At 47.1% G+C, this 24,433-nt stretch overlaps 1 protein-coding gene across 1 annotated transcript in view; it reads right to left on the bottom strand.

The window, feature by feature from the left end:
• LOC147084176 (uncharacterized) overlaps positions 1–24,433 on the bottom strand; it is a 339,125-nt gene that overhangs the window by 239,532 nt on the left and 75,160 nt on the right. Inside the window, exons 3-4 of the mRNA XM_085979865.1 lie at positions 22,451–22,648; positions 22,213–22,282 (exon numbers count right to left, since the gene is read on the bottom strand). Coding sequence (XP_085835991.1) covers positions 22,213–22,282; positions 22,451–22,648 — 268 coding nt within the window. The remainder of the gene's footprint in view (positions 1–22,212; positions 22,283–22,450; positions 22,649–24,433) is intronic.

Genomic DNA, 24,433 nt, shown 5'->3' with positions numbered 1-24,433 from the left:
AAAAGGGAGGTAGACAGAAGGCTGGAAACTATTGACCAGTTAGCCTAACATCTGTGGTTGGTAAAATGTTGGAGTCCATTATTAAGGGATCAGTAACAGGACATTTGGATAAGCATAATTTAATCGGACAGAGTCAGCGTGGTTTTACGAAGGGGAATCCATGTTTGACAAATTTGCTCGAATTCTTTGAGGATGTAACAAACAGGGTGGATAAAGGGGAACCAGTGGACGTGGTATATTTGGACTTCCAAAAGGCATTCGACAAGGTGCCACACAAAAGATTACTGCACAAGATAAAAAATCACGGGATTGGGAGCAATATACTGGCATGGGTGGAAGATTGGCTATCTAACAGAAAACAGAGAGTTGGGATAAATGGTTCATTCTCGGGTTGGCAATCAGTAACTAGTGGTGTTCCGCAGGGGTCGGTGCTGGGACCCCAACTCTTTACAATCTATATTAACGATTTGGAGGAAGGGACCGAGTGCAACGTATCCAAGTTTGCCGACGATACAAAGATAGGAGGGAAAGCAGTGAGTGAGTGAAATAAAGAGTAGATTGCCTTTCAAAAGCTAGGCTTTATTAACCTTAAAAAACCAGCAAGTACATGTTGAGCACCCAGTCTCAACCAAACTGTAGAAAACTGAATTTAAGATGGCCACCACAGGTCACATGGAATCAACTAACCAATAAGTTTACAGCATATATCTCAAGGCAGGAAAACAGGCAACCAATTACAATGCTTCTTATAAAACAAGAATAATCACCACATTCACCCCTCCTTTTAAAATATACTTCAACCTAGGTAGCCTTTACAGTTTACAATTAGTTATTTATGACTAGAGCAATACATGTATAATGCATTCAACAATTTTAAAATTTTACTATTAAATTATTAATTATTTTAAAAGTCCATTTTTAATCGGTCGACTGGATATCTTGTTCGTGTCGACCTTCTTAGCCTTGGTGGAGTTCCTTGCCCTCCCACACCAGGAGACACAGAAATATCTTCTGCAGGGAGGCTATCAATATCCCGATTATCAACGGTTTCCGGATTGGAAGTCCCATTAGAAGGTAGACTGGGAGGGTCATGAACATCCATCGGGGGCAGACTAAGAGAATTGTAAGTGTCTGCAATAGGATTGGAAATGTTCGTAGTATCTGTGACGACATCAACATTATCTGAATTATGGCTATTGTTAATGTCCTCAGGAGAGGGCTGGCCACCACAAGGAGCTAAGTCTTTAACTGAAACCGTACTTTCTTTCCCATCTTGGAATCGAATGTGAGCATATTGGGAATTTGCCTCCAATAGCTCCACCTCCTCCACTAAAGGATCATACTTTGACAGTCTAACATGGCGTCGGAGCAGCACAGGTCCCTGCATAGTAAGCCATGAAGGTACCGAATATCCCGTAGTGGATCTCCGTGGATAGTTGAAGAGCCTTTCATGGGGGGTCACATTCGTAGCCGTTGAAAGCAATGATCTAATGGAATGCAGGGCATCAGGCAGTACCATTTCCCACTGTGTATTCTTAAGGTTCCGGGATGTCAAAGCCAACATAACTGCCTTCCAGATCACCCCATTGTATCGTTTGCACTGTCCATTACCCTGGGGATTATACGGGGTAGTTCTGCTAGTAGAAATTCCCCGACCCTGGAGGTATTCCTTCAACTGGGAAGACATAAAAGAACTTCCCTGATCCGAATGGATATACGCAGGCATCCCAAAGATGACAAAAAGTTGAGTCAGACATTTAATAACTGTAGCAGCTGATACATCTGCACAAGGAAAAGCAAAAGGGAACCTTGAAAACTCATCCACAACAGTAAATATATATCGATTCTGAGTCGTTGAAGGAAGAGGCCCCTTAAAATCAATGCTCAGACGTTCAAAGGGAGAAGTAGCCTTTATAAGATGAGCTCGTTGAGGCTTAAAGAAATTCGGTTTACACCGGGCGCAGACAGAGCATAACGAAGTCATCCGCTTGACATCTTCAACTGAAAAGGGCAAATTCTTACTGCGTACGAAGTGTATCATCCTCGTAACACCAGGATGGCACAAAGCATTATGAAGATTAATAAGCGTATCTCCGTGAAGCACAGAACAATAAGCCCTCGACAGCGCATCAGCGGCAACATTATCCTTCCCCGGACGATAGACTATATCGAAATGGTAGCATGCCAACTCGATCCTCCACCTCATTATTTTATCATTCTTAATCTTTCCGAAATGTTTGACATCAAACGTGAAGGACACAGATTTTTGGTCAGTTACTAATGTAAAATGTCGCCCAGATAAATAATGTCTCCACTTACGCAGTGCTTCTACTATTGCGTACGCCTCTTTCTCTATTGATGAATGTCTCTGCTCACTATTGCTCAGAGTACGTGAGAAAAAGGCCACAGGTCTTCCATTTTGGTTCAGGGTAGCCCCAATTGCAAAATCGGAAGCGTCCGTCTCAATCACAAAGGGAACCTGCTCATCAATAGAATGCACAACTGCTCCAAGGATATCCTTTTTAAGATTATCAAAACACATCCTGGCCTCCCATGATAGAGGATATGTCGTAACCCGAATAAGGGGCCGGATCTTCTGTGAGAAGTTTGCAATCCAATTAAAATAATAAGAAAACAGTCCAACAACTCGTTGCAAGGCCTTAGAATTAGTAGGGCAAGGTAAATCAATCAGTGGTCGCAGCCGTTCTGGATCTGGTTTAATCTTGTTTCCCGAGGTAATATACCCCAGTAAATTTACCTCGGTGGTCGAAAAGATACACTTCTCTTTATTGAAAGTTAAGCCAACTTTTTCCGCAACTTGAAGGAATCTTTCTAGATTAAAATCGTGCTCCACCCTTGATTTGCCACACACCGTGATGTCATCTAAATATGAGAAAGTGTCAGAGAGAGAATTATCACTTATAAAAGCATCCATTGCCCGTTGAAAACAGGCAACACCATTAGTAACACCGAACGGTACTCAGCAAAACTGGTACAGCTTTCCGCCAGCTTCAAAGGCCGTATATGGTTTATCCCTCTTAGCGATAGGAATCTGATGATAAGCACTCTTTAAATCAATAGTGCTAAAAACCTTATATTGAGATACTTTATTGATAAGCTCATCAATCTTAGGCAGGGGGTACGCATCTAATTGAGTATACCTGTTAATAGTTTGAGAGTAGTCTATCACCATTCGCTTCTTATGTCTCTCATTAGTGGTGACAACTACCTGTGCCCGCCAGGGCGAAAAACTAGGTTCAATGATTCCTTCCGATAAAAGACGTTGAACTTCAGAATTAATAAATTCTTTATCCTGACTGCTATACCTTCTTGACTTGGTAGCAATTGGCTTACAATCCGGCATCAAATTGGAAAAAAGTGATAATGGAGAAATGAATAAAGAAGTTAATCCACAAATAGACAAAGGTGGCTTGGTTCCTCCGAAAGAAAGACTGAGGGACTCATGTAATTGAAGCACATCATGACTAATCAAAATGTCCACACAGAGATTAGGCAGAACGGATAGGCGTATATCAGTATACGTATTACCTAGGAGAATTAATTTCACAAGGCAACAACCAGCTACTTGTGAGGTGAGAGTCGTCTGAGCCATACACACCTGATAGGAAACAGGCGAAGTTTTCAAACGCTTCTCCCTCACAAACTGAAGACTTATAAAGCTCTCAGTACTGCCCGTATCTATAAGGGCCTTCACTTCTAACCCATTAACTTGGGCCATAACTATAGCTTTGTTTAGGCCATGGGAAAAGGCGGCAGAAACTGATGCAATAAATGCCCTATCTAAAGGCTGAATGGTCGCAGAGGAGGCAACCGATTTGCAAACACGTGCGTAATGACCTCCCTTGCCGCATTTACTACACACAGCCTCCCAGGCAGGGCACTTCAGACGGGGGTGCCGGGCGTTCCCGCAAAAATAACACTTCTGAATCCTAGAGGCAACAGCTGCCGAAGTAGAAACTGTTTCGGAATCTGGCAAACCACTCCTATTAAATCCATGTAACTCCCTTTCATCCGGAACTGCCGAAACCACGGTCGCAGGCCGATCAAAAAGAGCATAAGAATCCGAACTTCTCTGAGCCAAATCCAATGTAGAGGCTTGCTCAAAAGCACTCTTAAGATCCAAGATCTTATTTTCTAATAACCGCTGATGAATTGATCTAGACAGTAATCCATTAATAAATGCATCCCGTACCGACTCTTCTCTATGTTCTTCTGCAGACACGGCCTTATAATTACAGTTAGCACCAAGGCGCCAGAGTGCTTGTAAATAAGCATCCAAGGATTCTCCCGCCTGCTGCCTACGGGCAGATAAAAGGTGACGTGCAAATACCTCATTTTTGGGTTTAACAAAAAAAAATTCCAACGTAGCAATAGCCAATTCATAAGTTTCACAGTCCAAAATATACTTATACACATCCAGAGCAATGTAGTTGATTAGTATATCCAACTTATTTCGAGATTGCTGATCCAACACACCCAAAAAGTTTTTAAATGTACGATACCAATGTTTCCATTGATCATCCACTCCTGCAGAATTAGGGTCAGCATTAAATCGTTCCGGTCGAAGATATCGTTCCATTATAGCAAAAGGTTAATAAATTGAAATAAAGAGTAGATTGCCTTTCAAAAGCTAGGCTTTATTAACCTTAAAAAACCAGCAAGTACATGTTGAGCACCCAGTCTCAACCAAACTGTAGAAAACTGAATTTAAGATGGCCACCACAGGTCACATGGAATCAACTAACCAATAAGTTTACAGCATATATCTCAAGGCAGGAAAACAGGCAACCAATTACAATGCTTCTTATAAAACAAGAATAATCACCACAGTGAGGAGGACATAAAAAACCTGCAAAAAGACATAGACAGGCTGGGTGAGTGGGCAAAAATTTGGCAGATGGAATATAATGTTGGAAAGTGTGAGGTTATGCACTTTGACAGAAAAAATCAAAGAGCAAGTTATTATCTAAATGGAGAGAAACTGCAAAGTGTTACAGTACAAAGGGATCTGGGGGTCCTGGTGCATGAAACACAGAAGGTTAGTATGCAGGTACAGCAGGTGATCAGGAAGGCCAATGGAATCTTGGCTTTTATTGCAATGGGGATGGAGTATAAAAGCAGGGAAGTCTTGCTGCAGTTATACAGGGTACTGGTGAGGCCACACCTGGAATATTGCATCCAGTTTTGGTTTCCATATTAAAGAAAAGATATACTTGCTCGCGAGGCAGTTCAGAGAAGGTTCACTCGGTTGATTCCGAAGATGAGGCAGTTGACTTATGAGGGAAGGTTGAGTAGGTTGGGCCTCTACTCATTGGAATTCAGAAGAATGAGAGGCGATCTTATCGAAACATATAAGATTGTGAGGGGGCTTGATCAGGTGGATGCGGTGAGGATGTTTCCACTGATGGGTGAGACTAGAACTAGGGGGCATAATCTTAGAATAAGGGGCTGCCCTTTCAAAACTGAGATGAGGATAAACTTCTTCACTCAGAGGGTGGTGAATCTATGGAGTTTGCTACCTCAGATAGTTGTGGAAGATGCAACATTAAATGAATTTAAAACGGAGATAGACAGTTTCCTAGCTGATAAGGGAATTAGGGGTTACGGGGAGAGGGCAGGGAAGTGGACGTGAGTCTAGATTCGGATCAGCCATGATCCTATTGAATGGCGGAGCAGGCCCGAGGGGCCGTGTGCCCTACTCCTGCTCCTACTTCTTATGTTCTTATGTAGGATGCCTTTCGGCCCATCGTGCTGGTGCCGGCTCTCTGAAAGAGCGATGCAATTAGTCCCACTGCTCTGCTCTTTGCCCACAGCCCTCCAAATTTCTGCTTTTAGTATATATCCAATTCCCTTTTGAAAGTTACTATTGAATCTGCTTCCACCTCCCATTCAGGCAGTGCATTCCAGATCATCACAATTCGCTGTGTAAAAAAAAGTCTCCTCATTTCCTCTCTAGATTCTTTTGCCAATGATCTGAAATCTGTGTCCTCTCGTTACCGACCCTCCTGCCAGTGACAACAGCTTCTCCTTGTTTGCTCGATCAAAACCCCTCATAATTTTGAGCACCTCGATCACAGCTCCACTTAACCATCTCTGCTCCAAGTTATATTGCCAGTGTTTTGTGAATTGTTGCTGTGATCGAGGTGCTGGATGTCCGTGCCTGGGGAATGGGACATTCTATCCTCGTGTGCACTGAGTGTCAGCATCCAGCAATCTCTGGTCAGGGACTGTCTTTTTAAACTGCCTCACCTCAGCTTTTTGACTGCCTGATTTCATTATTAAACATTTCAGAGTTTATGCAGACTGACCAAGGCTAAACAGATGAATGTGAGGTATTTCATTTTCGTAGGAAGAATGGGGAGTGTTCCGTTTGCAAAGATAATCCAGAGGCCGTTTGCACAGCTCAGTTCATGTTGCTTTTAATGGCTGATCCAAACAAACTCTCACAGGCAAAAGCAATCGAATACCTATATCCAATGTCAGACACAATACAATGATAACAGCACCATCAAACTCCATGTGCTCAGGCCAAGGCAATCGAGTACCTATCACCAAATGTCAGACATAACATTTCCTCCCCCCTCACAGAATTTCAAACATGAAATGTGACAAAGTCCTGTAGGTGGCCAGGGCGAGAACGTGTACGGACAGGCTGAGGTGTGGACTGGTGAAGAGCAGGCTGAGGCACAATATCTGCTTGAGGGTTGGCTGGCTGAGCCACATGTGCATCCTGCCACTCTGGGGGTAAGGTTTGGGGATTAGGTCCATATAATCCTGCATCAGGGGGTGCTGGCACCTTCCGAAGGCGGCTGGCATGCCACCGAGAGCCGTCAGTGAGGCAGAAAGTGGCTGGTCCAAGTTGGCGGCTGATTTGGAGAGGGGAGGACCAGAATGAGGCCATCTTATTGTTGCGGTGAGGCCTGCGGACTCTGACCCAATCGGAGACTGAGATGTTGGGTGCCTTGGCCCTCTTCGACTGGTCGAAGCGGAGCTTCATCTTCTCCTGCTGTCTAGCGACTGTGGCTTGAGCCCGTGGAGCAGGGCTCTGAGCTAGCGAGGGGCGGAGCCTGCCAAGGGGCAGCATGAGCTCACGGCCCAGCATGAGGGATGCGGGTGAGATCCCTGTAGTGAATGCTGGGAGGCTCTGTAGTGCAGCAGTGTGTGGAGGAGGGCCTTGTCAAACGCACACCCCTGGGATAAGTGTGCTCTGAGGCCATTTTTCAGTATCTGGTTAAAACGCTCCACCCCCCCATTTGACTCGGGGTGATAGTACGCTGTGCGAATGTGACGGATGCCCTTGCTCTCAAGGTAAGAGAGTTCCGAAGAGACCATTTGGGGGCCATTGTCTGTGGTGATGGCCTTTGAATGCCCCCAGCGGGAGAAGAGGGACTCAAGGATATCGATGATGACCCGAGAGTTGACGGAGCACATGGCAGTGACCTCTGGCCATTTTGAGTGCAGGTCATATGTCACCACTAGGAACCGTTGATGGTGGGGGACACCATGGATCTCCCCGCAGGTGTCCAGCTGCAGGTGCTCCCAGGGCTGAGAGGGCCAGGCAAGGGATTGCAGGGGTGGAGGAGCTTGGTGGCCAGTCTTGCCACTTACAAGGCAGGCTGCATAGTCCTTGACCAGGGCCTCGATTTCCCTGTCAATACCCAGCCACCACACTAGGTCTCGGCATCGTTGTTTGAGCTTCACTATGCCCAAGTGGCCCTCATGCGCCATGGATAAAACACGCGCACGAAGGGCACTTGGGACCGCAGTGCAGAGCCCACGTGCAACACAGGAGTCATTCCAGCAGGAGAGCTCCTCTTTACCTCTGGAGTAGGCAGACAGTTCCTCAGGCAACTTGCGAGGCCAGCCATCTCTGATGAAGGTGCACAGCTGGGAGAGAGCTGGATCCTGTTCAGAGGCCTCTTTGAGCTCCTGGAGACTGTGGTTTGGAGGGGTGTGTGCAGCATCTGGACGATATCCTGTTCCACATGTTCAGACCCGACGAGTGGGGCTGGGGCAGAGACAGTGCGGGAGAGCAGATCTGCAACAACATTGTCACGTCCTGGTGTGAACTGGAGACTGAAATTGTACTGGCGGAGGCGGTCAGACCAGCGGTGTAGACGCAGTGGTCTGTGGCCCATGCCGGATGTCGACAGCAGGGCAGTGAGAGCCTGGTGATCAGCTTGCAGGGTGAAGGCATGGTCATACGTGTACAGGTGCCACCGCTCACATGCCCAGATGCACGCCAGCGCCTCACGCTCGCCTACTAAATACTTCTGTTCAGTGGGGCTAAGGGCTCGGGAGGCAAAGGCAATTGGTTTCTCCACTCCATTCTGTATCTGTGATAACACCGCCCCCACAGCTGCAGCGGACGCGTTGCAGGTGACGAGGGTGGGGCTGGCGACGTCAAAGTGAGCCAACACTGGAGGCGACGTCAAAGTGAGCCAACACTGGAGGCGACGTGAACTGCGATTTGAGGAGGTGAACAGCTTCTGTATAGGCTTGTGACCACACCCAGGGCTCATCCTTTCGCAGGAGCTGGCGCAGTGGGGCTGTGGTGGCTGAGTACTGAGGCAAAAACTTCAGGTAGTACCCAGTCATGCCAAGGAAGGAGGCAACCTGTGCTGCAGAGCTGGGTTCTGGGATGCTGTGAATGGCATTCACGTTTGACTGGAGTGGGGATATACCATCAGCCAACAACTGAAACCCCACAAATTCGATCTCTGAAACAGCAAAGACACACTTTTCGCCATTCAGCGTGAGCTTGTGTTTTGCTAGAGCCGTGAAAACTCTGTGAAGGCGTTCATCGTGATTGGAGGTCGAGGGCCCATGCATGATGATGTCATCCAGGTAGATGGCCACCCAAGAATGCCCGCGAGCACAGAGGACATCACCTTTTGGAAGCAGCTGGGTGCAGAGCTAAGTCCAAATGGCATCCTGGTGTACCGAAAGATGCCAGCATGTGTCACAAAAGCAGTGAGGTCCCTGCTGCTGGGGTGGAGGGGAACCTGTAGATAGCCCTATCGAAGGTCCAGTTTCGAGAACAGGATGGAACCATAGAACTGCGCTGTGATTTCCTCTGACGTGGGCAGTGGATATTTGTCAGGGATTACGGCCTTATTCACTGCTCGAAGATCAACACAGACACATAGACCACCTGACTTTTTCATTGTGACCACCAGGTTGGAGACCCCTGGGGAGGCATCAACTGGTTCGATGATGCCAGCTTCCAGTAGCTGCTTTAGTTCAGCTGTGACCCCGTCACAGAGAGCAAGCGGGATGTGGCGCAGTGGCTGAATGACTGGGGTAACGGTGGAGTCAACCATGGGCTGGTGGGTGAAGGCAGTCAGGCAGCCCAGACCCTCGAAGAGTGCTGGTCATGTTTGGCGCCATGGTGAGGTGACGTGCAGAATTGCAGACCCGCCGGTGTCCAAGAGAGAAAACCCAGGTCAGTGAAAAGATCCAGTCCCATCAGGTTAGCTCCTTGGCGTGCCACCTGAAAACAAAAATCTGGCAAAACTTTTGTTCCATAGCATACAGTGAGGTTGACTTAGCCCACTAGTGTAGTGTATGTACCTTTAAGAGGAACTATGTTTTTGAAGCCCCTGTATACTGTAGTACCAGTAGTAACCACTCGGGTATATAAGCCTGTGTAGCGTCTTGTGTAGTTAGTTCACCTCCAGACTTTGTTCAGTAAACACTTGTTAAATCAACTCCTGCATTCCGTGTCTCCATTAACACATGGATCTAACAGTGGCGACGAGTTAGAAACGAACTTACCTGCAATTCGGCAGCACCTCAAGGAGATCGATTCCTCAGATGAAGGTCGAAGCCAGAAGCAAGAAAAAAAACAAAAAAACGGTGGTTTCCCCAGCTAAACGGGCTGGTGGCAGGTAGTACACTGATCCTTCCTGGGCTGGGGCGGGCTAGAGCCCGATCGGGTGGCTCTGCAACGGGGCCGGGCAGCGAGTCGGGAAGCAGAAGCAAAGAGAGACAGAGGGTGGAGCACTCAGGGCGCGGCCGGTGCTGCAAAGCAGGTCAGCGTTCAGACCGAGCAGAGGGAGGGGAAAGTCCCAGAGTGCTCCACGATGGGAACGGTTCTCCAAGTAACAGAGAAACTATTGAAGCGATAAAAAAAAATTTGTTTTAAATATAGAAATACCGCGAAAAGCTGCAGGTCGCAACGGGAACTGCGGAGAACAGCGTTGACAGCAGCGGCAGCGGCGGGAAAGTGCAGGAGGTGTCATCTTAACTTGGCGGGGAAGAAAGAAAAGTGCGGGAGGCGCCATTTTGATCCATCGGGGATGGGGGAAAAGCGCGGGAAGTGCCACTTTAGATTTTCAAGATGCCGAAGACTGGCACTATTACTGCTTTTGATAGTGATATAGAAGATTGGACCACATATGTGGAAAGAGTGGAGGTATATTGCAAGGCGAATGAAGTAGCGGATGATAAAAAGGCATCGGTACTTCTAAATCTGATGGGCGCAAGGACATACGGGCTGTTATGAAACTTGATCACTCCAGCCAAACCGATGGACAAGAATTTTAAGGAGATTGTTGATACCTTACAGGAGCACTTAAACCCAACACCGCTGCTGATAGCGGAATGATTCAAATTCTTCAGGAGGAATCAGCACAAGAATGAAAGTAACACTGATTACCTCACCGAATTACGAAAGCTGTCAAATCACTGCCAATTCGGGGCAGGACTGGCAGATTCTCTACGAGACAAATTCGTCTGCGGTCTCCTAAGCAAAGGAACACAGAAAAGGCTACTTTCTGAGAAAGATTTGACACTGGACAAGGCTTTCAGTGTGGCTGTATCATACGAAGCAGCAGCAAGAGGAGCTGCAGAGATACAGCAAAAGCCACAGGACTTCGGCACCCATGAAATGACATGGGGTTTCGAGAGATGTTATCGCTGCGGCAGATCCACCCATGACCAGAAGGACTGCTGGTTCAAGGACAAAGCATGCAGGCAATGCGGAAAGATGGGACACATTGCACGTGTATGCAGATCTGGAAAGAAATCCGCTGACAGTAAAAAGGTCAATAAGGAAAAGTACAGAAAGGTACAAATGATGACGGACAGTAGCTCCGAAGACCAGAAGAGCGATAGCGACTCCGGAAACAAGAGACTAAGCTGTCTCAAATTACATAATGTAATTGCCAAAGAAGATTACCAGACCATTTGGGTTACCCTCATGATAGCGGGGTCCCCAGTCAAAATGGAGCTAGATACAGGATCAGCTCTGACCGTCATGAGTCGACGGGATTACGAGCGGCTATTTCCGCATATACCTTTGAAAGACACATCCATTATCTTGAAGACATATACGGGGCAGAAAGTATACCCCAGAGGGAAAATAAGGGTCCCTGTTGTATACAATGGCAAGGAAATACAGAAGTTGTATTTATACGTTCTGCAAGATGGTGGTCCACCGCTGTTGGGACGTGAATGGATCAGAAAGATACGTTTAGACTGGCACTCCATTCAGGCACTGACGGTGACCAGTAAGAAAAAAAAACGATGATGACGTCATACCTGAACGATGAAAAGAAATCTTGGCTAACGCCAAAGAAGTGTTTCAACAGGAACTAGGAACCCTGAAAGGCGCCACCGCCTCAATAAAAGTGGAAGATGCGGCAATTCCCAAGTTTTTTAAGGCAAGGCCGGTGCCATACGCAATTCGTCCAGCCGTCGAGGCAGAGCTGGAGAATTTGGAAAAAGCAGGCGTGTTATCCAAGGTAGATTGGAGTGAGTGGGCAACACCCATCGTCCTGGTCATGAAGAAAACGTTGAATAATGATAAATCTGAAGAACAGAGAAAAATTTGCATCTGTGGGGACTTCAAGGTGACTGTAAACCCGGTCCTTCACATGGTACAGTATCCTCTTCCGAGGATAGAAGATATTTTCGCCTCACTATCCGGAGGGAAACGTTTCACCAAAATTGACTTAGCACAGGTATATCTACAGATGGAGGTTGAGGAGGCCTCTAAAAAGTATCTCACAATAAACACACACAAAGGCCTGTACCAGTACAATCGACTGGTTTTCGGAGTGGCATCAGCTCCGGCTATCTGGCAAAGAGCTATGGAGCAAGTCCTGCAAGGGATTCCGGGGACTCAATGCTACCTAGACGACATCCTTGTAACAGGAGAAAACGACAACGAGCACCTTGCCAACTTGGAGCAGGTGCTCACAAGGCTGAGAGAACGAGGCCTACGAGCAAATCGCCCCAAGTGTGAATTTTTCCAGAAACAAATATCATATTGTGGCCATGTCATTAACGAAGAAGGGTTGCATAAGTCACCTGAAAAAATTGAAGCGGTCGTAAAGGACCCAGCGCCTGAAAATGTCTCACAATTAAGGTCGTTCCTGGGATTAGTAAATTACTATCATAAATTTTTACCGAACTTGTCGACGGTTCTGCACCCTCTTAACGCACTGCTACAAATGGGAGTAGTTTGGAAATGGAGCGAAGACTGTAAACGTGCCTTCCATAAATGCAAAGGCTTGATCACGTCCAGGGAAGTGTTGGCTCATTACAACCCATCACTGCCAATCAGACTGGCGTGCGATGCATCCCCTTACGGCGTGGGAGCGGTATTATCGCATAAATTCCCTGATGGCTCGGAGCGGCCGATAGCTTTTGCGTCACGCTCATTGAACTCAGCTGAGTGTAACTATGCCCAGATCAACAGGGAGGCACTCAGCCTGGTGTGGGGGGTGAAGAAATTCAACCATTACCTACACGGACAAAAATTTACCTTGTTGCCTGACCATCAACCCCTCGTCTCCATATTCAACCCTAAAAAGGGCGTTCCCATTATGACAGCGCAAAGGCTACAGAGGTGGTCCCTTTTCCTAGGGGCACACCAATATGACATAGAATACAAAGGAACAAAACAGCATGGGAATGCTGATGGGTTATTGCGCCTACCGTTGCCAACGGTAGAAGAGGCGCCTACAGTGGACCCAGTGGAGATGTTCCACTCGACCATAGTGGAATGTCTACCGGTGACAAATTCTACCATTGAAAAGGAAACGCGAAATGACCCGACTCTCTCACGAGTCTACAATTTAATGGTGAAGGGATGGCCAGCACATGGCGAACCACTGTTGCCAGCATTCTCGCAAAGAAGAGAACAGCTGTCAGTGTGCCGAGGAACCTTGATGTGTGGATCCAGAGTGGTGATTCCACCCAAACTCAAGGATAGAGTGCTAAAGGAGCTTCACGTGGGGCATCTGGGTGGAGTGAAAATGAAGAACTTAGCCAGAGTGTTTGTGTGGTGGCCAGGTATCGATGGAGACATCGAAGAAATGACCAAGAGCTGTCTAGGATGCCAGAAGGTCCAAAACGCCCCACCACAAGCCCCTCTACCTCCATGGGAGTGGCCCTCATCTCCATGGCAAAGGGTACACATCGACTTTGCTGGATTTATGGACTCAATGTTCTTAATCGCAGTGGATGCACACTCCAAGTGGCCGGAGGTAATAAAGATGTCCTCCACCACCACGGAAAAAACCATCACAGTATTAAGGACCATATTCACCAGGAATGGGCTGCCTGAACAGATCTGTTCTGATAATGGACCGCAATTTGTATCCAAAGAATTCAGGAAGTTCTTAAAAAACAATGGGGTTAAGCACTACACGTCCGCCCCATACCATCCCGCCACCAATGGATTGGCTGAAAGGTTTGTCCAGACCTTCAAGAAGGCCATAAAGGCCATGGGTAATGAAGACATAAATCTACAACATAAGGTAGATAACTTCTTGTTTGCGTACAGGAATGCAACACATGTGGTTACAAACCAAACCCCCGCCATGATGTTTTTCAATAGAAGCCTAAGATGCCGGCTGGATTTGGTCAAGCCAAACGTCAGAAGGGACATAGCGAACCAGCAATTTCAAAGCATGAATGAAAGGCCAACTAGAACCTTCCAGATAGGTCAACCAGTTTTGGCCCGGGACTACCGTACCAAGAAATGGCAGCCTGGAACTATTTGCACATGACTAGGACCACTGATGTATACCGTGGACATTGGAGAAAGCATAATAAGGCGCCATGCTGACCAGATCATAGAGTCATCCGAAAAAGGACAACCTACACCACAACTCTATACGCCTAGTGATGAAGCAGAGATACCCATAGTATCTACCTCTGATCCAGTGATACTGGAACCAGATGAACCTGACAGTGGCATTGAAGCTGAATCGACCTTGCCAAAAGAACCTACTACACCACCGAGGCGTTATCCGGACCGAGTCAGAAAGCCTCCAGAGAGACTGAATTTGTAATTGATTAACTTCAGCAAATGTGTACATTATTGTTCTTGTAAAAATGTTATTTAATGATTACTTAAAATGTTATGTACTATTTATCTAAAAGGGGAGGAATTGTAGTGTATGTACCTTTAAGAGGAACTATGTTTTTGAAGCCCCTGTATACTGTAGTACCAGTAGTAACCACTCGGGTATATAAGCCTGTATAGTGTCTTGCGTAGTTAGTTCACCTCCAGACTTTGTTCAGTAAACACTTGTTAAATCAACTCCTGCATTCCGTGTCTCCATTAACACACGGATCTAACAACTAGTATCTATGTAGTCCAATTTTCAAATTACCATACCCGCAAAGGGCAGTGGAGGGCGCAGAGAGTGGCAGGGAGCTGAAAAAGCATTTGAATGTGTCCACATTCAGCAGTGAGACGCTGGCACCGGTATCCAACAACAGAGGGATGCACACGTCATTCAGGTTAATTGTGCATGACTTGAAAGCCACTACTGGCCCAGAGCTCACGTTGTGAATTATAGGCCAACTGCTTGAGAACTGAGAGTGTTCATCTGTAGCAACAGGGGCAGAGTGGCAGACATTGGCAAAGTGATTTTGTTTTCCACAATTGCGACAGGCTTGGCTGCGTGCGGGGCAATTCTGCACTCTGGTAGCATGTGAACGAGATCTGCAGTTTCCACACTGTTGCCGCGGTAGCGCACGTTGCTGCCGTCGTGCGAGCATTACAGTGTCAGGGCTGTCGGCGCTGAGGGCGCCGTCATTTGGCTGCAGACTCCACTTGAAAGGCAATGTTAACTGCCTGTGACAACGACAGATCGTCGGACTCGAGTAACAGTCTTTCACGCACTCTCACGTTGTTGGTGTGCTCTATTAGTTGATCACGCACCATCTCATCTTGTAGTGCACCGAACTTGCACGAGCTAGCTAACCCCCTCAAATTAGCCACGTATTGATGCACCGACTCGCCGGGGAGTTGGTGACGCTGTCTAAAAATGAATCACCGCAGGAGGGTACTTTGTGGGGCAGAGAAGTGTGTGCGTAACAGAGCCACAGCCACATCATACATTTGAATTGAGTCTGCTGTGCATAATGTCCCAAGAACACGCTGGCCCTCCGCTCCCAAGCAATGGGATAACAGTGCCTTTTTCCGTGCTGTACTCACATTTTCTAGTCCAAGAGCAATGAGGTAGGTTTCAAAGGACTGTAACCAGCGAACCCATGGGATCGGGGGCTCACCGGGTAGTGCAAGGAAGGGAGGAGGTGGTGGAAGAGGGATTTCAGCCATCCTCGTCGCCAAATGTTGCGTTTGCAAAGATAATCCAGAGGCCGTTTGCAGAGCTCAGTTCATGTTGCTTTTAATGGCTGATCCAAACACACTCTCACAGGCAAAAGCAATCGAATACCTATATCCAATGTCAGACACAATACAACGATAGCAGCACCATCAAACTCCATGTGCTCAGGCCAAGGCAATCGAGTACCTATCACCAATGTCAGATATAACAGGGAGGTCACTTATCACTTGGAGGGTGCGAGTCTAGGTGGGGTAGAGGAACAAAGGGATCTCGGAGTACAAATACACAAATTACTAAAAGTTGCAACACAGGTTAGCAAGGCCATAAAAAAAGCAAACCAAGCACTAGGGTTTATTTCTAGAGGGATAGAATTGAAAAGTAGTGAAGTTATGCTAAACCTGTATCGAACCTTGGTTAGACCACACTTAGAGTACTGCGTACAGTTCTGGTCGCCATATTATAAAAAGGATATAGAGGCACTGGAGAGGGTGCAGAGAAGATTTACAAGGATGATACCAGAAATGCGAGGGTATACATATCAGGAAAGAATGAACAGGCTGGATCTCTTTTCTCTTGAAAACAGAAGGCTGAGGGGTGACCTAATAGAGGTCTTTAAAATTATGAAAAATGTTGAGAGAGTGGATACAGAGAGAATGTTTCCACTTGTGGGGAAGAGCATAACTAGAGGCCATCAATATAAGATAGTCACCAAGAAATCCAATAGGGAATTCAGAAGAAACTTCTTTACCCAAAGAGTGGTGAGAATGTGGAACTCGCTGCCACAGGGAGTGGTTGAAGCAAATAGTTTCGATGTATAGATAACCAGGTGGTTAAGAAGGCAAATGGTATGTTGGCCTTTTTAGCGAGAGGGTTTGAGTACAGGAACAAGGATGTCTTGCTGCAGTTGTACAGGGCCTTGGTGAGACCGCATCTTGAGTATTGTGTACAGTTTTGGTCGCCTTATCTGAGGAAGGATGTTCTTGTCATGGAAGGAGTTCAGCGAAGATTCACCAGGCTGATACCTGGGATGGCAGGAATGACGTATGAGGAGAGATTGGGTCGATTGGGCTTGTACTCGCTGGAGTTTAGAAGAATGAGAGGGGATCTCATTGAAACTTATAAAATTCTAACAGGACTAGACAGACTAGATGCTGGAAGGATGTTCCCGATGGTCGGGGAGTCCAGAACCAGGGGTCACAGTCTAAGGATAAGGGGTAAGCCATTTAGGACTGAGATGAGGAGGAATTTCTTCACCCAGAGAGTGGTGAACCTGTGGAATTCTCTACCACAGAAGGCAGTTGAGGCCAATTCATTAAATGTATTCAAGAAGGAGTTGGATATATTTCTTAAGGCTAAAGGGATCAAGGGATATGGAGAGAAGGCAGGGACAGGGTAGCGAAATTGGATGATCAGCCATGATCGCATTGAATGGCGGAGCAGGCTCGAGGGGCCGAATGGCCTACTCCTGCTCCTATCTTCTATGTTTCTATTCCATCTGCTACTGAGGCCTTGTTGTTCTTCAGTTCTCGGATGGCCATTTCAACCTCATGCCGGGCTGGGGTTGTGCTGAGATGGTGGCGGGTAGCATGCTGCGGGATGGAGTTGAGGACACTCGCGTCAAAGACAGCGTCTCGGTTAAGGAGATCTCCGAAGTGCTTGTTCTAGCAGGCACTGACTGCCTCTCTGTCCTTGATGATTACCTCTCCATTCTTGGCCCACAGTGGGGTAGGACCTTGCGCCGTAGATGGTCTTGACTGCACTAAAGAATCCACGCATGTCATGGTTGTCAGCTAGCTGCTGGAACTCCTACCCTTTCTCCACCATCTGTTCTTTAGGTCGCGAGTTTTTTGTTGGACCTCGGCCTTCAGGCGTCTGTAGAGCTGCTATCTTGCTCTCGAGTTGTGTTGCTGTTTCCAGATCAGGAATGCCTTGCGCTTGCTGCTTATTAGCTCCTGGATCTCCTGGTCGTTCTTGTCGAACCAGTCCTGGTTTCCTGTTGGAGAGACCGAGCAGTAACTAGAATACTGCGTGCAGTTCTGGTCACCACATTACAGGAAGGATGTGATTGCACTAGAGGGGGTGCAGAGGAGATTTACGAGGATGTTGCCTGGGCTGGAGAATTTTAGCTATGAGGAAAGGCTGTATAGGCTGGGGTTGTTTTCTTTGGAACAGAGGAGGCTGAGGGGAGACCTAATTGAGGCGTATAAAATTATGTGGGGCCTAGATAGAGTGGATAGGAAGGACCTATTTCCCTTAGCAGGGAGGTCAATAACCAGGGGGCACAGATTTAAAGTAATTGGTCGGAAGTTTAGAGGGGATTTGAGGAGAAATTCTTTCACCCAGAGGGTGGTGGGGGTCTGGAACTCACTGCCTGAAAGGGTGGTAGAGGCAGAGACCCTCATCACATTTAAAAAGTACTTGGATATGCACTTGAAGTGCTGTAACCTACAAGGCTACGGACCAAGTGCTGGAAAGTGGGATTAGGGTGGATAGCTCTTTTTCGGCCGGCACAGACAAGATGGGCCGAATGGCCTCCTTCTGTGCTGTAAATTTCTATGATTCTATGATTCATTGATCATCCCATTCCCAAGATGCCTCTGTGTTAACACCTCAAGACGAGCCGTCCCACGTAGGGTGACTCCCTCAACCTGTTCTCCTGGTTACAGAACCAGTTTGTCTCTCTCAGGAATACCCAAGGCTCTGTTGTGTGTGCACCAACTCACTCGTGACCTCACATGTTGCAACAAGTCTGCTGCCTGAGCAGTTTGCAGTGTTATTGGGTCTGTGGGTCTCTTAGCAACCAGCTCCCTTATCTAGGCAAAGGGCTCACCTCCTGACTTTGGGTGTTATCATTCCAAACTTCAGCATTCTCTGTCTTTTAGCTTCAATCTGTCTGTGTCCACCCAGTGACAACACTGAGCTCCTCCCTCCAACCACTGACACTCGCCCTCTTGCTGAGAAAGACTTGCATTTATATAGCACCTTTCACAACCTCAGGACATCCCAGAGCGCTTTACAGCCAATGATGTACTTCTGAAGTGTAGTCACTGTTGTAATGTCGGAAAAGCGGCAGCCAATTGGCGCACAGCAAGCTCCCACAAACAGCAATGTGACAATGACCAGATAATCTATTTCAGTGATGTTGATTGAGGGATAAATATTGGCCCCAGGACACCGGGGAGAACTCCCCTGCTCTTCTTCAATGTAGTGCCATGGGATCTTTTACGTCCACCTGAAAGAGCAGACGGGGGCCTCGGTTTAACATCTCATCCGAAAGACGGCACCTCTGACAGTGCAGCACTCCCTCAGTACTGGAGTGTCAGCCTAGATTTTTATGCTCAAGTCTCTGGACTGGGACTTGAACCCACGACCTTCTGACTCAGAGGTGAGAGTGCTGCCCACTGAGCTAAAGTGCCTGGAGCTAAGCCAGCTGGGATACTTGACATAGGATTACATCGGATATACAGCACAGAAACAGGCCATTCGGCCCAACCAGTCCATGCCGGTGTTTATGCTCCACTCGAGCCTCCTCCCCTCTTTCCTCATCTAAATCTGTCAGCATAACCCTCGATTCCCTTCTCCCTCATATGCTTGTCTAGCCTCCCCTTAAATGCAACGATACTATTCGCTTCAACCACTCCCTGTGGCAGCGAGTTCCACATTCTCACCACTCTTTGGGTAAAGAAGTTTCTTCTAAATTCCCTATTGGATTTCTTGGTGACTATCTTATATTGATGGCCTCTAGTTATGCTCTTCCCCACAAGTGGAAACATTCTCTCTGTATCCACTCTATCAACATTTTTCATAATTTTAAAGACCTCTATTAGGTCACCCCTCAGCCTTCTGTTTTCAAGAGAAAAGAGATCCAGCCTGTTCATCCTTTCCTGATATGTATACCCTCGCATTTCTAGTATCATCCTTGTAAATCTTCTCTGCACCCTCTCCGGTGCCTCTATATCCTTTTTATAATATGGCGACCAGAACTGTACGCAGTACTCTAAGTGTGGTCTAACCAAGGTTCGATACAGGTTTAGCATAACTTCACTACTTTTCAATTCTATCCCTCTAGAAATAAACCCTAGTGTTTGGTTTGCTTTTTTTTATGGCCTTGCTAACCTGTGTCGCAACTTTTAGTAATTTGTGTATTTGTACTCCGAGATCCCTTTGTTCCTCTACCCCACCTCGACTCGCACCCTCCAAGTGATAAGTGACCTCCCCATTCTTCCTACCAAAATGTAATACCTCACATTTATCTGTTCAGCCTTGGTCACTCTGCAAAAACTCTGAAATGTTTAATAATGAAATCAGGGAGTCAAAAAGCTCAGGTGAGGCAGTTTAAAAAGACAGTCCCTGACCAGAGATTGCTGGATGCTGACACTCGGTGCTCATGAGGATAGAATGTCCCATTCCCCAGGCACGGACATCCAGCACCTCGATTACAGCAACAATTCACAAAACAGTGGCAATATAACTTGGAGCAGAGACGGTTAAGTGGAGCTGTGATCGAGGTGCTCAAAATTATGAGGGGTTTTGATCGCGCAAACAAGGAGAAGCTGTTGTCACTGGCAGGAGGGTCGGTAACGAGAGGACACAGATTTCAGATCATTGGCAAAAGAATCAAGAGAGGAAATGAGGAGACATTTTTTACACAGCGAATTGTGATGATCTGGAATGCACTGCCTGAATGGGAGGTGGAAGCAGATTCAATAGTAACATTCAAAAGGGAATTGGATATATACTAAAAGCAGAAATTTGCAGGGCTGTGGGACTAATTGCATCGCTCTTTCAGAGAGCCAGCAGCAGCACGATGGGCCGAAAGGCATCCTACTGTGCTCTATGATTCTATAACATCAGCTTCACTCTGCTCACTAGTACTGAGAGAACAGGGAATAATCTTTAAATCCAGCCCAGTTATTGGGGGCTCTTAACATTAACAAGCCCCAGTTGCCTGAATTAACATGGACCTGGATGTGATTAAAGGCATCAGACACAGTGGAATCGACCCACCAGTCACACTGTGGACACTCTGGTGTGTCAGCGGGTGGGATACACCAGGGAATCCCTTTCCACACACTGAGGTTGACTCTAATGATCGGGAGTCCCAGGGTTTCAGATACCAGATAATCAAGCTCACAAGAACACAGATTGTCTCTCCAGGCTTTATTAAGAGCGCTGCATAACACAGATCGGGTGATAATTCCCTCAATCTGGAGAATAGAAGTATAGTGGATTCGCATGCGATCTTCTCGAGTCTGTTCCAACTGACAACGGCTTAAGTGGCCTGTTCTTATACACAAGCTTGGTTACCGCTCAGGAAATGGGATTGTTTGCACCCGTCTGTTGACCGCCTCCTGAACTCCTGCTAATTCAGGGAATTTAGTCCACCTGTGACCAGACTATAACCACAAGCCCGTCTGGTTATCACACCTATACGGTCCGTGAGGTTATTATTAGATTCACACCCAGACGTTGTGCCTTCACTTGTCTGGCACTTCATCCCATAACACGGGTACAGGGGCTCAGTAATGTTTCATTCATCAGAAAAAGACAAAGTACAACATATTGGTCAGCTTAACAGAATCTCATCATATTTATGTGGCTATAAATATAAAAGTCACTAATAAATCCAGGTAGAAATTCAGGAGAAACTTTTTTACCCAGAGAATGGTGAGAATGGGGAACTCGTTACCACAGGTAGTGGTTGAGGTGAACAGCACAGATGGATTTATGGGAAAGCCACATGAGGGAGAAAGGAATGGGAGGAGATGTTGATCGGGTTAATTGAAGTAGGGTGGGTGTGGGGCATAAACACTGGCATGGACCAGTTGGGCCGAATGGCCTGTTTCTGTGCTGTACATTCTCTGGAACACCATCTAAGGATAAGGGGTAAGCCATTTAGGACAGAGATGAGGAGGAATTTCTTCACCCAGAGAGTGGTGAACCTGTGGAATTCTCTACCACAGAAGGCAGTAGAGGCCAATTCATTAAATATATTCAAGAAGGAGTTAGATATATTTCTTAAGGCTAAAGGGATATGGGGAGAAGGCAGGGACGGGGTACTGAATTTGGATGATCAGCCATGATCTCATTGAATGGCAGAGCAGTCTCGAGGGGCCGAATGGCCTACTCCAGCTCCTATCTTCTATGTTTCTATGAACAGTGAAACAAAGGGAATCATCAGCACAACAGTCTTAAAGATTAAACAGCAGTACAAGAATTTATAAAACATTCATCCATTCCATGTTCATGTCACCCCAGCTGTCTACAGGGCCCTGCGCAACGGAGCAGTGTGAATTCGCTGGTGTGTCAGCAGGTGGGATGACCGAGTGAATCCTTTGCTACACACGGAGCAGGTGAACTGTCTCTTTCCTTCTCTCTCCCGCTGGTGTCTCTTCAGGCCCTTCGAACATTTAAATGTCTTCCCACAGTCAGAACATTTAAATGGTCTCTCATCAGTGTGAACTTGCTGGTGTGTCAGCAGGTTGGACGACTGAGTGAATCCCTTCCCACACACGGAGCAGGTGAATGGTCTCGCCCCAGTGTGAACTCGCTGGTGTCCGTTCAGATTCCCGGAGCTTTTAAAGCTCATCCCACACACAGAACATGTGAATGGTCTCTGATCGGTGTGAACTCGCTGGTGTTCTTTCAGCTCCCCAGAGCTTTTAAAGCTCTTTCCACAGTCAGAACACTTAAATGGTCTCTCATCAGTGTGAACTTGCTGGTGTCTCACCAGGTTGGATGACTGAGTGAATCCCTTCCCGCACACGGAGCAGGTGAACATCTTCTCCCCAGTGTGAACTCGCTGGTGTACCTTCAGATCTCCGGACCTTTTAAACCTTTTCCCACAGTCAGAACATTTAAATGGTCTCTCATCAGTGTGAACTCGCTGGTGTATCAGTAGGTTGGATGACTGAGTGAATCCCTTCCCACACACGGAGCAGGTGAACGGTCTCTCCCCAGTGTGAACTCGCTGGTGTCTCAGTAGGTGGAATGAGCGAGTGAATCCCTTCCCACACACGGAGCAGGTGAATGGCCTCTTTCCTGCTCTCTCCAGCTGGTGTCCCTTCAGCTCCTGGGACATTTGAAAGCTTTTTCCACAGTCGGAATGTTTCCCCGGCCTCTCCCCAGTGTGAACGCGCTGGTGTGCCAGCAGATTTGAGGACCGAGTGAATCCCTTCCCACACACTGAGCAGGTGAACAGAATCTCTCCTGCTCTCTCCAGCTGGTGTCTCTTCAGATCCTGGGACCTTTTAAATCTCTTTCCACAGTCAGAACATCTAATCGGTCTCTCATCACTGTGAACAAACTGGTGTCTCAGGAGGGTGGCAGAATGAGAGAATCGCTTCAAAAACACGGAGCAGGTCAACGGTCTCACATCGGTGTGGACAAGCTGGTGTCTCAGCAGCACGGAGGGTGCAATTAATCCCTGCCCACACATGGAGTGGGTTAAAGGTCTCACCCTAGTGTGAATTTGCTGGTGTATCATGGGAGCAGATGACTGAGTGAATCCCTTCTGGAACACGGGGCCGGTGAACGGGCTCTCCCCAGTGTGTAGCCACTGGTGTCTCTTTGGGTACTTGTAGATTTTGAAGCTCTTCCCACACTCAGAACATTTAAAATGTCTCTCATCAGTGTGAACTCTCTGAGGTGCCAGCAGATTGGAGGAGCGATTGAATCAGGTCCTGATGAATCGAGCGAGTCTGTCTGTTCTTGACGTGATGTTTGGTCTGAGCTTCCTGTCTTTAAATGCTCCACTTCTAAAACCCTGTAAAAGGAGTGTAGAGAGGGGTAAGAGGGAGAATGTTGCCTCATGTTTCCCTTTCCCAGCCCAGGGGCAGTGAAGCTGATTTTCAGACCCCAGCTGCTGCTGAACCAAAGGCGACATGAGGAAAAACTTCTTTACGCAGCGAGTGGTTAGGATCTGGAATGCACTGCCTGAAAGGGTGGTGGAGGCAGATTCAATCACCGCTTTCAAAAGGGAATTCGATAAGTACCTGAAAGAGAAATATTGCAGGACTTCAGATTCCTGGGGCAGGAGGGACCAGTTCTGGGGCAGGAGGGACCTGTCCAAGGTGGACAGGTTGCACCTCAACAGAGCTGGAACCAATGTCCTCATGGGGTGGTTAAGTAGTGCTGTGGGGCAGGGTTTAAATTAATTTGACAGGGGGATGGGCACCAGGATGAAACATTAGAGAGGAGAAACAAGGTGAAGAGAGGACTGGGAGAGACAAGTAGCACTAGAGGGACAGAATTGCTGGTCATCTTCCAAAATTCGATAGACTCTGGAACAGTTCCCATGGATTGGAGGGTAGCTAATGTTACCCCACTATTCAAAAAAGGTGGTAGGGAGAAAACAGGGAATTACAGACCGGTAAGCCTGACATCGGTTGTGGGGAAAATGCTAGAGTCCATTATAAAAGAAGTAATAGCAGAGCACTTGGAAAACAGTGACAGGATAGGACAAAGTCAACATGGATTTACAAAAGGTAAATCGTGCTTGACTAATCTACTGGAATTTTTTGAGGATATAACTGGTAGAATAGATAAGGGAGAACCAGTGGATGTGGTGTATTTGGACTTTCAGAAGGCTTTTGATAAGGTGCCGCATAAGAGAACAGCATGTAAAGTTAAGGCACATGGGATTGGGGACAAGGTACTGACTTGGATAAAGAACTGGTTGGCAGACAGGAAGCAAAGAGTTGGAATAAACGTGTCTTTTTCCGAGTGGCAGGCAGTGACTAGTGGGGTACTGCAGGGATCGGTCCTAGGACCCCAGCTATTCACAATATATATATAAATGATCTAGACGAGGGAACGAG

This window comes from Somniosus microcephalus, unplaced genomic scaffold, assembly GCF_052327205.1.
Source record: "Somniosus microcephalus isolate GS21.2 unplaced genomic scaffold, FLI_Smic_1.0 scaffold1, whole genome shotgun sequence".
In the NCBI taxonomy this organism is placed as follows: Eukaryota; Metazoa; Chordata; class Chondrichthyes; order Squaliformes; family Somniosidae; genus Somniosus; species Somniosus microcephalus.
The sequence above is the reverse complement of the archived record's forward strand: the minus strand, read 5'-3'. Positions and strand labels throughout refer to the sequence as shown.